Consider the following 12,568-nt stretch of genomic DNA (forward strand, 5'->3'; position numbering starts at 1 on the left):
AGTGGGGACATCCCCGGTACAGGAAGGAAGATACGGAATAAACTCTGACGGACCGCAGGGCCAGGGCAGAGGCTCTAGGTCGACCCCTTTACTTCTGCTCCTGCCCTTTCTGGCAAACCGGTCAAGAACTGACTGCAGCCTTTTCGGAATCCTGTTTATTTTTCTCACTTGCTCACAGAAGTGGCCAAGAGGTGCTGGGAAGACCTGAGTTCTAATCCAGGCCCGCCGCTTACCAGCTCCGTGAATTTGGGCAAGTGACAAAAGATTCCTGAGCGTCCTCATCTGCAAAATCGAGGTTATGGGAATAGTCATGTGCAGTCGTGTGTGCGTGTGTGTGGGCTTGGGGGGCAGTTACCGGTGCGGCTGGAGCTGAGAGTTTAGCCGAGTGCTTGGCACCTATGTGGTAGGGACCCTGAGAGGCATATCTTTTCATGTTTTTTTTTTTATAAATTTATTTAGTTATTTTTGGCTGCATTGGGTCTTCATTGCTGAGTGGGCTTTCTCTAGTTGCGGCGAGCGGGGGCTACTCTTCATTGTGTTGCATGGGCTTCTCGTTGCAGTGGCTTCTCTTGTTGCGGAGCATGGGCTCTAGGCACGCGGGCTCAGTAGTTGTGGCTCGCGGGCTCTAGAGCACAGGCTCAGTAGGTGTGGCACACGGGCTTAGTTGCTCCGCGGCATGTGGGATCTTCCCGGACCAGGGCTCGAACCCGTGTCCCCTGCATCGGCAGGCAGATTCTTAACCACTGCACCACCAAGGAAGTCCCTCTTTTCATGTTTTACATCAAACCTTCATGATGTAATCAGGATGGCCGGCCATTGAGTAATTAACAATGTTTCTTTTCTTTTACACTGACACATGAAATAGATGCATCTTATAACTAATGGCATCCTAGATTTGGTGAAATATCATTACCGGTTGTGCTGATCTGAGGCAAACTGCAGTATCTCCGGGTAAAAATGTCCCCATCAGCTAAAGGGGGACAATGTCCCTCCTTCAGCCAGCCACTATGAGGCTAAAATGAGGCCACGTCCGTAGACAGTTTTGACGTTGCCCGGCCCTTCCCTCCTTCCCTCCTGCAGGCACCACTGATGGGCACAGGTGGGCTTGGGGCAGACAGAGCGGTCCCGAGCTGGGAACTTGTTTGTTTATCTGTGGAGAGGGAGGCCTCAGCACCGAGGGCCAAGCAAATATTTGCAGTTATGGATTAACTCGAGGTCCAGGCTGTCATGGCGGCAGGAGGGCGACCTTGCAGTTTCTCGGCGGTCCACCCCAGTAAGTCCCCTTCGAGGCAGGTCTGTGAGTGGGGCCGCAGGAGGGTGAGCAGGGCTGAAGTTGGACTCTTCTAGCCAGGGTCTGAGAGGCTGGCTGGAGCTTGGGGTAAAGGAAATCTGGGCTCTGCCACCAGCCAGGCCAAGGCTCTGGCTGGCATTCCTCAGGCTGGGGTGCCATGGTTCCCAGGGGCCTTCCTCCCAGACTTTGAGGGAAGTGGAAGTCGGCTGAGGGCCTCCAGACCCCAGAGCCATCGCCAGAGGCAGCTTGGAGCCCGGGGCCCTCCAGGCTCCCCACCACAGCCTCACCTCTGCTTCTAAACCCTTTAAACAAATGTCAGAATCAGCCTCAGAGGGAGTCGGCAAAGTGGAAAATGAGGTTAGACGGGGAGGGGGGTGCCGGTGGGGAACCCACTCAGCCTGGGGGGGCAGCGGGGGCTCCTAGGTTTCCGGCCAGCAGGGCTACCTCTGTGGCCTTGTGGTGCGCCTGGTGGTTTGCGGCAGGGGTTAAGGTTCCAGGCCTGGAGCCACACAGGCCTGAGCTCAAGCACTAGCTCTTCCGCTTCCTGGCTGCGGGTGTTTAATAAGCGATTTCTCTCCTGTGAGCCTCAATCCCCCACTCTGTGAAATGGGGTGACAACATTAATACCTACCTCTCGGGTGGTGGTGAGCCTTCGCTGAGATAATAGTAGCTCATGCTTACTGAGCATTTGCTATGTGCAAACCTATTCAACAGCTTTATGTAGATTAACTCATTTAATTCTCGCAACAACCCTCTGGGGCAGCAATACAGTTTTTCCATCCATTTTACAAATGAGGCAACTGAGGAGCAGTTAGGGGTCTTGCCCGACAATCCTGTCCTGGCGCTGGGATTTGCACCAGGCGCTCTGACTTGGTGGCCTGTCCTCTGAACCATGTACAAATTTCTTGAAAGACACCGGGACTGTCCAATAAATGTCAGTTATTATTCTTAACCTGACCTTTAGATTAGCAGAGGCGTCACCCCCCGAATCCTCACCGAGGGAGGGCAGGAACATTGTGGGTGCACCTGCCCATCACCCTTCTGTGCCGAGTCCCCTTTGATCTTCACCAGGTCACTGCCCCTTCCACTTCCTCTCTTCACCCTGCAGGCTCGGGTCGTGTGACCTTAGCCCCATATAGACAAGGGGACTGAGGCGCCACGTGGGTGTCTGAATAGTGAACAGGGACCCCCCCCCCCCCCACCCCAGCTTTTGCCCTGGCGATCAGCACACACAGGAGGCCGGTTCATTCAGCTCCCACCCGGGGCCGGCGGAGGGGGCGGAGCGGGGGGCTGGCGGGGCTGCCGGAAGCTCAGAAGTCCTCCTCAGACAGGTGGCAGCAACTTCAGAATGTGGCAGCTTACAAGCCTCTTATTGTTCGTGACCATCTGGGGAATTTCCAGCACACCAGTTCCTCCTGGTAAGGCCACTCTCCCACCCCCCTCCTCGGGGACCCTCGGGGTCTTCACACCTTTCACCATCTCCCCTGAGCCTCAGGGCGAGAGGAGACGAGAGGCGGACCTGAGGGCACAGGGATAAATTAACTGAGGGGAACACAGCAGCAGGCCGCAGCTCAGCGGCTGAGTCCTGTGGTAATGGCAGGGAGCCCCCGAGGTCACGTCCTTCCTCCTACCTGGGGGGTGGGTCATAGAGTCCCCTGGGGTCTTCCCACTCCACCGCTCCTTCCCTCAACTGTGAGAGCGCCAGGCCCCGCTGCCACGCAAACTGCCCCAGAGCAGCCCGTCCTCCTAAAATGCTCACCTGCTGGCCGCTACCCTGCCCCAACCCCTCCCCTGGTCCCCACGGCCAAGGGACCAGGATGTGGAGAGGAGGAGGCCAGGATGCTGGGGGAGGGGGGCCTGCGGGACAGATGTGCTACCTGGTTTCTTAGGCGGCCCTCCCCCCACACCGCCTGCAGCCACCATGGGCTGTTCCTTCCATGTATGCCTCTTCCTGAGCTGCTCATCCGCCTGGCGGCCCTTCCTCCCCACCCCCAGCCCCGGTTCCTACCTGCGGTCCTCTTGGCTCCGATGTCCAGACTCAGTCAGGCACATCTTCCCTTCCTGAGGATGCCCTTCCTGGCCTTGGCATCCTCGAGCCTCTCTTGCTCACTCCCCTGCCTTGGTCCCTGCACCCCAGCTGTCCCCCTGCCCCCAAGGCAGACACCTCTCAGAGCCCAGGAGACATTCAGCGATGCTCCCTGGGTGGCAGGTCTGCCATTGTCCAGGTGTGCCTGCCCTAGGGGAGGAGCATGGGAAATGCTCCATGAGGGGGAGGGGGAGGAGGAGAGGGCAGGGAGGATGGAGGGACGGCGTCAAGATGGGCTTGCACAAGGTGTATTTGGAGAACAACAAGACCCATTTACCTTTGCAGTATAATAATAACAACAGCAGCAGCACGTGGCGTTTGTCACTGGCTGCTCATTTCCGCGCCAGGCACTGTACTAAGTGTTTTACATGATTATCTCATCCTCATTTTTTGATGAATAAACTGAAGTTTAGAGAGGTAAAGACATGGGCTCAAGGTCACACGGAGGTCGGGCTGGGTTCGGAGGGAGGGAGGTCTGTCGGTCTCAGTGCACGCACTGTGAATGGTCAAGTGTCCTGTCCTCCGATGGCCGGCCACCTGCTTCGGGAGGAGGAGGAGAGCAGGGGAGGAGGAGAGGGTATCGGTACCTGGAATTATAATCCCGAGGGACCCAAGACGAAAACCTCCCCAGGGACTCCCCAGCCGGGCCCCCTCACTGCGGGCCCCCCACCAATGCGAGCTCCCTGTGACCCTCCCAGACTCAGTGTTCTCCAGCCACCAGCGTGCCCACCAGGTGCTGCGGATCCGCAAACGTGCCAACACCTTCCTGGAGGAGCTGCGGCCCGGCAGCCTGGAGCGCGAGTGCAGAGAGGAGACCTGTGAATTTGAGGAGGCTCGGGAGATTTTCCAAAACATGGAAGACACAGTACGGCCGCCCGACTGGGTGCAGAGCGTGAGGCTCAGGGGTGGGACCTGGAGGAGCAGCCGGGGGCCCCTTGGGAGTCCTGGGAAGCAGTGGGCACCAGCCCCTTACCCTCCCAGCTTGCCAGGGGTGCAGCAGTGGAGTGAACGGCCCTATGGTCTTGGTCAGGGCACATGGGACTCCAAGAAACAGAACTCTGCAATGAGCGTGAGAAGCGTCTGGGGAAGCCTTAGGCTGGGATTCCCACCCAATCCCACTGGAGGTAGTTCAGTCCCCCTCTCCACCTGCAACTGGCCACCACGGCCTCCCCTCTTCTCTCTCCCTCTGATCAGAAGGCCACCACCCCTGCTTCCACCCTGCACCTGCTGACCAGGTGACCCAAGACTCCCTGATGTCTGGGCACACACACTCACTCTGTGCCTTAGATACTGCAGGGGTGAAATCTGACTGCTCAGCGGATCCAAGGAAAGGGTCTGTGTCCTCTCTGGCCCCCAGGGCCCTGTGGCGGTGGCCCTGAGGTGGTAGGATGCACTCGGTAAGGGAGGTGGCTTCCTGATACGAGGCTCAGACCCCCTCCAGCACCCAGCGCTCACTTTAGCGACCAGGACCTGGGGTTGTGCCACCACCTGGGTCCCCTTCAAGCTGTCTGTAGGCATGCCCTTCCCACTCAGCTCTCACGGCTGAAGGGGGAGCTCTGGGTGGCCTCCTCTCTTGCCCTCAGCCACCATCTCCACTGCCTCTTTCCCCAAATGGTCTCCTCAGCAGATGCCAAGATGATTTTCTGCAGGCACAGCCTGGGCACATCACACCCCTCCCGGGCCTCCCCCCGCCACCTCGCCCAGGGTCTCCCAGGCCAGCAGGGAGCTTTCGGCCTGGGCATCAAGCAGTGGATCTCAGGGACTGGTGGTCCCAGCCCAGTAGCAGAAGTGCCACCAGAGAGCTGGTTAGAAAAGCAGACTTTCTGAACCGGCAAGCTGTGCCTCACGTCCTGCTCCACACTCAGCTCTGAGGACACGGGCTCAGGGAAAGACTAGACGCCCAGCGCCTGGAGGGATGGAGCTGGAAGCAGGCAGAGCACCCTGCGGGGGCGGGGGGGGCGGATTGGGGTCCCTTCCTTTGCAGAGGCTGCTGTGGTAGCAGCCAGCGCCCAGAGGACGCTTCCAGCTGCACGGGCGGGGGACGGGGGGCGCGTATGGGATGTGGGGTGGAGATGGGCAGAGGGGCGAGGAGCCTGGCCTTTCTCAGGGTGCAGCTGCCCAGAGGCTGGGGTTGACCCCTCTTTGTGTGGAAGCCCTTCCCTTCCCTGCCCGCTTAGATGCTGCCTGCCGGACCTGGGCCAGCCCGGGGAGGGGCCCTGGGGGCTCCCCATCTACATAGGTGGGCTGATGGCCCCTGACGCCGCCCCTTCTCTCCGCAGATGGCCTTCTGGTCCAAGTACCACGGTGAGTGAGCTCCAGACCCCTGGCCGCGGTGCCCGTGCCCCTCGAGGTCTCTGGGCCGCTGGGGGGACGGGGACGGGGCCGGCGGACCCCCGTGATCCCCTCCTTACCCCTCGTCGCAGACGGGGACCAGTGCGCGGCCCCGCCGCCGGCGCACCCGTGCGACAGCCCGTGCTGCGGGCGCGGCACGTGCATCGACGGCCTGGGCGGCTTCCGCTGCGACTGCGCGCAGGGCTGGGAGGGCCGCTTCTGCCTTCAAGGTGAGGGGCGGCGGGCGGCGGGCCGGGGAGCTCCCCGGGGCCGGGGGCGGGGCCGGGCGCGCAGAGCGCCGCGCTCTCTCGGCGCCCTCCCGCCGGTCCCCCGCAGAGGCTCGCTTCTCCAACTGCTCGGCGGAGAACGGCGGCTGCGCGCACTATTGCTTGGAGGAGGAGGACAGGCGCCACTGCCGCTGCGCGCCCGGCTACCGCCTGGGGGACGACCACCTGCTCTGCGAGCCCAAGGGTGAGCCGCAGATGGGGGACAGCGCGGGGCGCCCGGGCGGTGAGCAAGCCACAGTGCCGAGTCCCAGGCGAAGGAGACGGGCCGCCCCGACGGAGAGGGAGGGTGCCCTCGGCGGGTGTCCTGCCCGCTCTTGCCCTCGCTTGCCCGCCTTCCTCCATGGGGCCGCTGCTCACGTTGGGGGCGTCGCCTGGAGCAGGAGCCCAGAGGTAGCGCATCTCCCCAGGCCGGAGCGGGTGGGGAGGGCACGCCTCCAGCATCCTCCTCATCTCTCTTGCCGGCTTTACTTCCGCCTTCACCTCTGGCTGCTGTGAGGAGAGACAGGAACCGTGTTTCTGCCTTCTCTTCTACTTTCCTTTTTATACGTTTAAATTTCTATCAGATTTATATACTTACACAACAGCCGGAGTTTCACAACTCTTACCATGATTTCAGCAGGTTGTTCCTGCGTGTGCATCTTCTTGCATTCACTGTGCCGCGCCCTTTTCATGGAAATGCGTGTCTTCTAGCTCTAGGAACATTTCTGTAGTTATTTCCTTGATGGCCTGCCCTGTGCTTTCTCTGTTCTCTCTTTCTGCACCTCCTAATCAGATCTCTTTCCCCGGATTGATCTTCTAGTTTTATTATCTCATTATCTCTTCTATTTTCCATATCTTTGACTTTGTGTTCTTCTTTCAGGGAACTTTCCACAACTTTATATTCCAGTCCTTTTACTGAAAAAAAAAAAAAAAAACAACTTACTATTCCTTTTAAAGTAATTAGACATTCACAGAAAGTTGCAAAGAAATGCCTGGTGGACCTGTTGGCTGGTGGGCTTTCCTGTGAGACCATCTGAAGGCCCAGGTCACTGGCAGAACCCCTATTGCCCAGATTCTTAGGTCTTTAGGCCATTTTCTGAGAGGAATCCTCCAAGCTCATGCTTGGGTGGTCCCAGCCTGGCTTCCAGCCCCCTGGGGAGAGTAGGGGGAAGAGGAACTGGCATCTGCCCCGTCTGCAGATGTCTGCGTGACTCCCTCTGGTCAGCCTTGCGTGTCACTCTTTCCTGTGGCGGTGCCTGGAGTCCCCAGGCCTCTGGTTCACCCTCTGCGGAGAATACACCTAGGGTCTTCTGCAGGGGTCAGAGAGGAGAGTCAAGCCACTGATGAGGGGTCGAGACAGAAGCCTAGGGCTCTAGCAGTTTCTTTGACAAGCTCTCAACATTCCTGCTGTAGCCCCACCTGCACAGCTTCTTCAGAGACACATGGAGGCTTCCTGGGCGTTTGCGTTGCCAAGCAGCCTGCTCCCAGCGTCTCCTACTACTGGCTGAGGTTTCGGCTTTCTCAGTCGGCCAAGTCAGTTACCGTGTCCCTCTGCTGTCCAGCTTCTGGGATCTTGTCGCTGTTGTTTCATCTCCATTTTCTGTCACTATGCAATCCCCCTGCTGATGGTTTCCCACTGCTTCTTGCGAGTCTAAATCTCCCAACCCAGCCTGAATGGCCCTGGCCCACCTCCCAGCCCTCCGTTCTGTTCAGTGCTCTCTCCTCTGGGCTCAGGAGCCACTCGGAGGCTCTCTGGGCGTGCCCACCTCCTCCTCCCCATAAGTCCTTACCTCTGTTACGAGCTCGGCAGTGTCCCAGCACGAGACCTTACTTGTGCATCTCAGGGATTACTCCCAACAGCCCTGGGGTGTCCCAACTCTGAGAACTTTAACGACCTGACCAAGGGCACACCGCTAGGTAGAGATGCTGCTTGGTCTGACTCTTGCCATTAAGTGGCGCTGTTCGTTACCCGACTGACCAACCCGAGAGGCTTTGCAAGTTGATAGAATTGAGTGTCTGAGCATCATTTATCCTACAAGGCAGCAAAGGAGGCTGCTGGCAGGAGGGGGACAGAGATGGGAGGGCAGTCTCGGGAACAGTGCCCAGCGGGCACTCAGCAGCCTCCCCCTGTCTTCAGTGACGTTCCCTTGTGGGAGGCCAGGGAAGCGAATGGAGAAGAAACGCAAGAACTTGAAACGTGACACAGACCAAGTAGACCAAGAAGGCCAACTAGATCCACGGCTCATCAGTGGGCAGGAGGCCGGATGGGGAGAGAGCCCCTGGCAGGTGAGAGGAGAGAGAGGCAGCGGCTCAGCAGCTGGGTCAGGAGTCACTGCGCCCAGTTCCCGCTCAGGAGGCACCAGTGGGAAGGGATGTGCAGCCTTTGCTTGGGGGGTGGGGGGGGGTGGCAGTGCTAAGGGTAGAGGGTTCCAGGGAAAGACGGTGCTAACCCGATGGGAGAAGGCAGGGTGGGCTGGGCACCGGGGGCCGAGGGGGAATATGCAGGAAGGAGAGGTATAGCTTTTAAAAAGAGCTGGAAAGATAATGCTCTGCTGGTGGTATTGGAGGCAGAGACCTGGCTGAGGGGAGCGGTGTTTTGCGTGGGAAAGGGCTGGGAGGCAGGGTTGACCTCTGAGTACCTCTCCAGCCCCCCCCCCCATGGGAACTAACACTTATTTGGTCCCCATCTCTGCCAGGCACTGGGGTGGGGGGATTGCCCAGAGATCAATAAGCAGGAGACTGGCAGGTCTTGGGGAGCTCACAGCCCCCAGGAGGTTCAGGCTCCTGAACACTCAGCAACCCAATGGGACCAGAGCCGGCCGGCAGGACAGGGACAGAGGGAACCCGGAGAGGACTCCCAAGGCAGCCTGGGGGCCCCAAAGGCTTCTCAAAGGACTCGAGGACCAGCCTGAGCCCCCGAGGGTGAGAAGAACTCTCTGGAGGCTGCTGAGGATGATTATAGGAACAGCACAGGCAAAGGCGGGGAGATACCCTGGAACAGGCAAACTCCACCAAACATGCAGGAAAGAAAATGCCAAAAAAGTCCACGCGCGTGTGACCAGGGAACCCAGGGAAGACCTATTTATGCAGCTAGTGCCCGGGGCTGTGCTGAGACCGGGGGCCCTGACACGGAGCTGCCCGAAGGCCACGTGGTGCCGTCACTGCCCACCCCCCACCACAGGTGGTCCTGCTGGACTCGAAGAAGAAGCTGGCCTGCGGGGCGGTGCTCGTTCACGTCTCCTGGGTGCTGACAGCGGCCCACTGCTTGGAAGACCGCAAGAAGCTCATCGTCAGGCTCGGTGCGGGCTGGAACCAGGCCGGAGGGGTGGCCCAGATGGGCTGGCCAGGTTTGGGGAGCCTGGTCTCCGGGGTGCTTGAGCAAGAGGACACCAGAGCCGCACAGAAGGCATCTGGGGGGAGGAGGCCCGTGTGCTCCCTCCCCGCCGCTCCTGTGGCGGCATTTTAGACACAGTGACACCAGGTAGTTTGCACGTAAGGGCTTCTCTTCGAATCTGGTGCCCAGGTGCTTACACACGTGTGTTTGCCAGTGAGGAGGTTGCACACATACTTGTGTCTTCGCTCTCACTATGTGGAGTGGCCGTGTGTGTGGACCTGCGGCACCCTGGGGTGCAGAGACCCAGAAGGCATCCTCAGGGCCACGCTTCCCACAGGTGCACAGGGATGGACTGCGCAGGGGGCCCTGGCATCTGGCACAGCAGCCAGCTGCCCCCCTGCAACAGCCCGGGGCTCCCCGAGCCTAGACCCCACTCTCTACCAATTTCTGGGGGGCGGGGGTTCTCTCACTCCAATCTTTATGCAAAAAAAAGAAGGCAAAGATATGTACTGAGAGTGAATGACCAGATTCACACACCCTGCCTTCACACCCAGCACAACCGGAGGCCAGTGGCCTCCAGCGGGGCTGGGCTTGGAGGCAGAGCCCTCACCCCCCTTTCCAGGAACCAACAGCCTCGTCTGAGAAGACCTCGTGTCTTGTGTGTGGTCCAGATCTTTCCTCCCTGGTGGAGCCTGTGTCCGGCTGGCCCTCCTCTCTGGGTCCTGCTATTCCTGCCCCGCCCCCATCTCGGCAGGTGTCCCATGTTCTCTTTGCGGCTCTGGTCTGTGTCCCAGGTCTCCAGGGAGCTTCAGGCTTCCCTGCTGACTGCCCACCCCTGGTCACTTCCCAGGCCTCACTGCTCCATCTATGAGCCAGTCCTGAATTCAGACCAGCGTTGTGCCTCTTTAGGACCGACACTCACGGGCTGTTGCCCCTGATAGGGACCAGAGGCACAGCCCCGTGGCCCAGGACAGTGCCGGGCATACGCGGTGACCACTCCTGCGGTCCCTCCACGAGGGCCTGCAGGAGCATGGCAGCCACGTTGGCTTCAGGGGGCCCCAGGGGAGCGAGGCTTCCGCAGGCCCACTCTGACAGCCCCTCTGCCCTGCAGGGGAGTATGACCTGCGGCGCTGGGAGAAGTGGGAGGTGGACCTGGACATCAAGGAGGTCTTCGTCCACCCCAACTACACCAAGAGCACCAGCGACAATGACATCGCCCTGCTCCGCCTGGCCCGGCCCGCCACTCTCTCGCAGACCATTGTGCCCATCTGCCTCCCAGACAGTGGCCTGTCGGAGCGTGAGCTCACCCAGGTCGGCCAGGAGACGGTGGTGACAGGCTGGGGCTACCGCAGCGAGGCCAAGAGAAACCGCACCTTCGTCCTCAACTTCGTCAAGGTCCCCCTGGTCCCGCACAACATGTGCGTCCTGGCCATGCAAAACAAGATCTCCGAGAACATGCTGTGCGCCGGCATCCTGGGGGACCCGCGGGATGCCTGTGAGGGCGACAGCGGGGGGCCTATGGTCGTCTCCTTCCGCGGCACCTGGTTCCTGGTGGGCCTGGTGAGCTGGGGCGAGGGCTGCGGGCGCCTCAACAACTACGGTGTTTACACCAAAGTCAGCCGTTACCTCGACTGGATCCACGGCTACATCAACCCTAAGGAGGCCCCCCTCGAGAGCCAGGTGCCTTAGCATCTCCCCCACTTGTGTCTGGACCCCAGAGGACACACTTGGACGGGGGCTGGGTTGTTGAATGGCCAAGATGTTGGACATTAAAAAGGGCATGCAGCAAGCACAGCAGCTATGGCTCTGTCTGTCTTTCCAACCCTTTTCTGGGCTGTTCTGGAGGGAAGTACTTTTGGAGCATTTACTGCACGCCCCACACTTTATGAACTGAATCTTATTTACCTTCCATAGCAACTACTCTGTGGGGTGGGGAGGAGAAGACCCAAGGTTTGTGGCGTCTAAAGCCGGTAAAATTTGGGGGAGCTCGCTTTATGAAAAAGAATAAAAAATGGGACTACGAAACTGGGAGAGCCCCTCCCAGGGCTTTGGAAGGGGCCTGTGTGAGTCAGGGGTCCTGACAGTAAAGCCAGCTCTGAAGGTAGAGACTGCAGCTCATATTATGGGTGAAGAAACTGAGCTTCAGGAAGGTTTGCATTGTGGAGCCAAAACTCAAACTAAGTTTGACTCCCAAGCCAGGGCCCTTCAGGCCGTCCCCCACTCTTCCTGCTGGCTCTGGAGGCCAGCATCAGCCTGTGCGGGGAGGAGCCAGAGACCCAGAGGGGTTGGTTCAGCCCAGAATGAACTCATGCTGTAGGTGGGGAAGCTGTTTAAGAACAATGCCACACAATCGTGAATAGCGGTAAGCTATTGACTCTGTCTTGACCCGGCCTTATAGGCATAACAGGATGAGCGAGAGAAATCAGTTAGGATGCACCCGACAAAAAGGGAGAGTGGTGAGACAGAGCCGAGGCAATTAGTCTAAGTCATTAAATTAGTCTAACTCTCCGTGTGCCTTGGCAAGTCACTTCTGTTCTCTGGGCGTCAGTAAAATGAAAAGATTAGATTGAGAGCAGTGGTTCTCAACCTTCACTGTACTTTAGAATCTCCTGGGGGCTGGGGATGTGCGTGAGGGCTTTCAAAGACATCTACATCCAGTTTCACCTGCAGAGATTCTGGCTTAGATGATTTAGGGTGGGGAACCAAAACACTGATATTTTTAAAACTCCCCAGGTCATTTTAATGTGTGACTAGGGTTGAAAGCCACTGGACAAAAGGAACTTTAAGGACCTTTTCTGCTTGTGGTGCCAAGACACTCAGGGCCAATGAGGATAGAGAAAGTATAGCACAAATCAGTCAACGGTACAGGAGGCCTTGACTTATGATTACATCCCGCTTGTTGGAACCACAGCTGCTGCTTACAGACCGGGGGGGACACCAGGACCCACTGAGTTCTATAAGTGCAACACAAGGAAAGAGGCATGGCTGAGAAGGAGGCTGCAGGATCTGTCTCCTTAGGGCCTGGGAAAGGGTAGGTGGGACTGCTTGGAGGTGGAAGGAAGCCAGGCCTGGGGCTGGAACCATCTGCTGATCAGTGCCTAAGGCCAGCGACCCCAACACTTGCAGTGGGACATGATGGATTGAAAGAGTGACAGCATGTTGAGGTCTTTGCCCTTGTTAAAGATTCCCCAGGTGAGTCTCCTGTCAAGGTGGTAAACTAGCGTGGGAGAGAGAACTTCTGGCATCCCAGCCTGAAGAGA

At 58.8% G+C, this 12,568-nt stretch overlaps 1 protein-coding gene across 1 annotated transcript; it reads left to right on the plus strand.

Annotated features, from left to right (window-relative positions):
- Positions 1-1,227: 1,227 nt before the first annotated feature.
- PROC (protein C, inactivator of coagulation factors Va and VIIIa) lies at positions 1,228-11,098 on the plus strand. Its single transcript, XM_068544017.1, is given in 9 exon segments — positions 1,228-1,273; positions 2,623-2,709; positions 4,076-4,242; positions 5,657-5,681; positions 5,801-6,036; positions 6,038-6,179; positions 8,112-8,260; positions 9,156-9,273; positions 10,420-11,098. Coding segments are annotated over 9 exon segments (1,548 nt in total). The 3' UTR covers positions 10,998-11,098.
- The last annotated feature ends 1,470 nt before the right edge of the window (positions 11,099-12,568 follow it).

Source organism: Eschrichtius robustus, chromosome 5, assembly GCF_028021215.1.
Source record: "Eschrichtius robustus isolate mEscRob2 chromosome 5, mEscRob2.pri, whole genome shotgun sequence".
Classification (NCBI taxonomy): Eukaryota; Metazoa; Chordata; class Mammalia; order Artiodactyla; family Eschrichtiidae; genus Eschrichtius; species Eschrichtius robustus.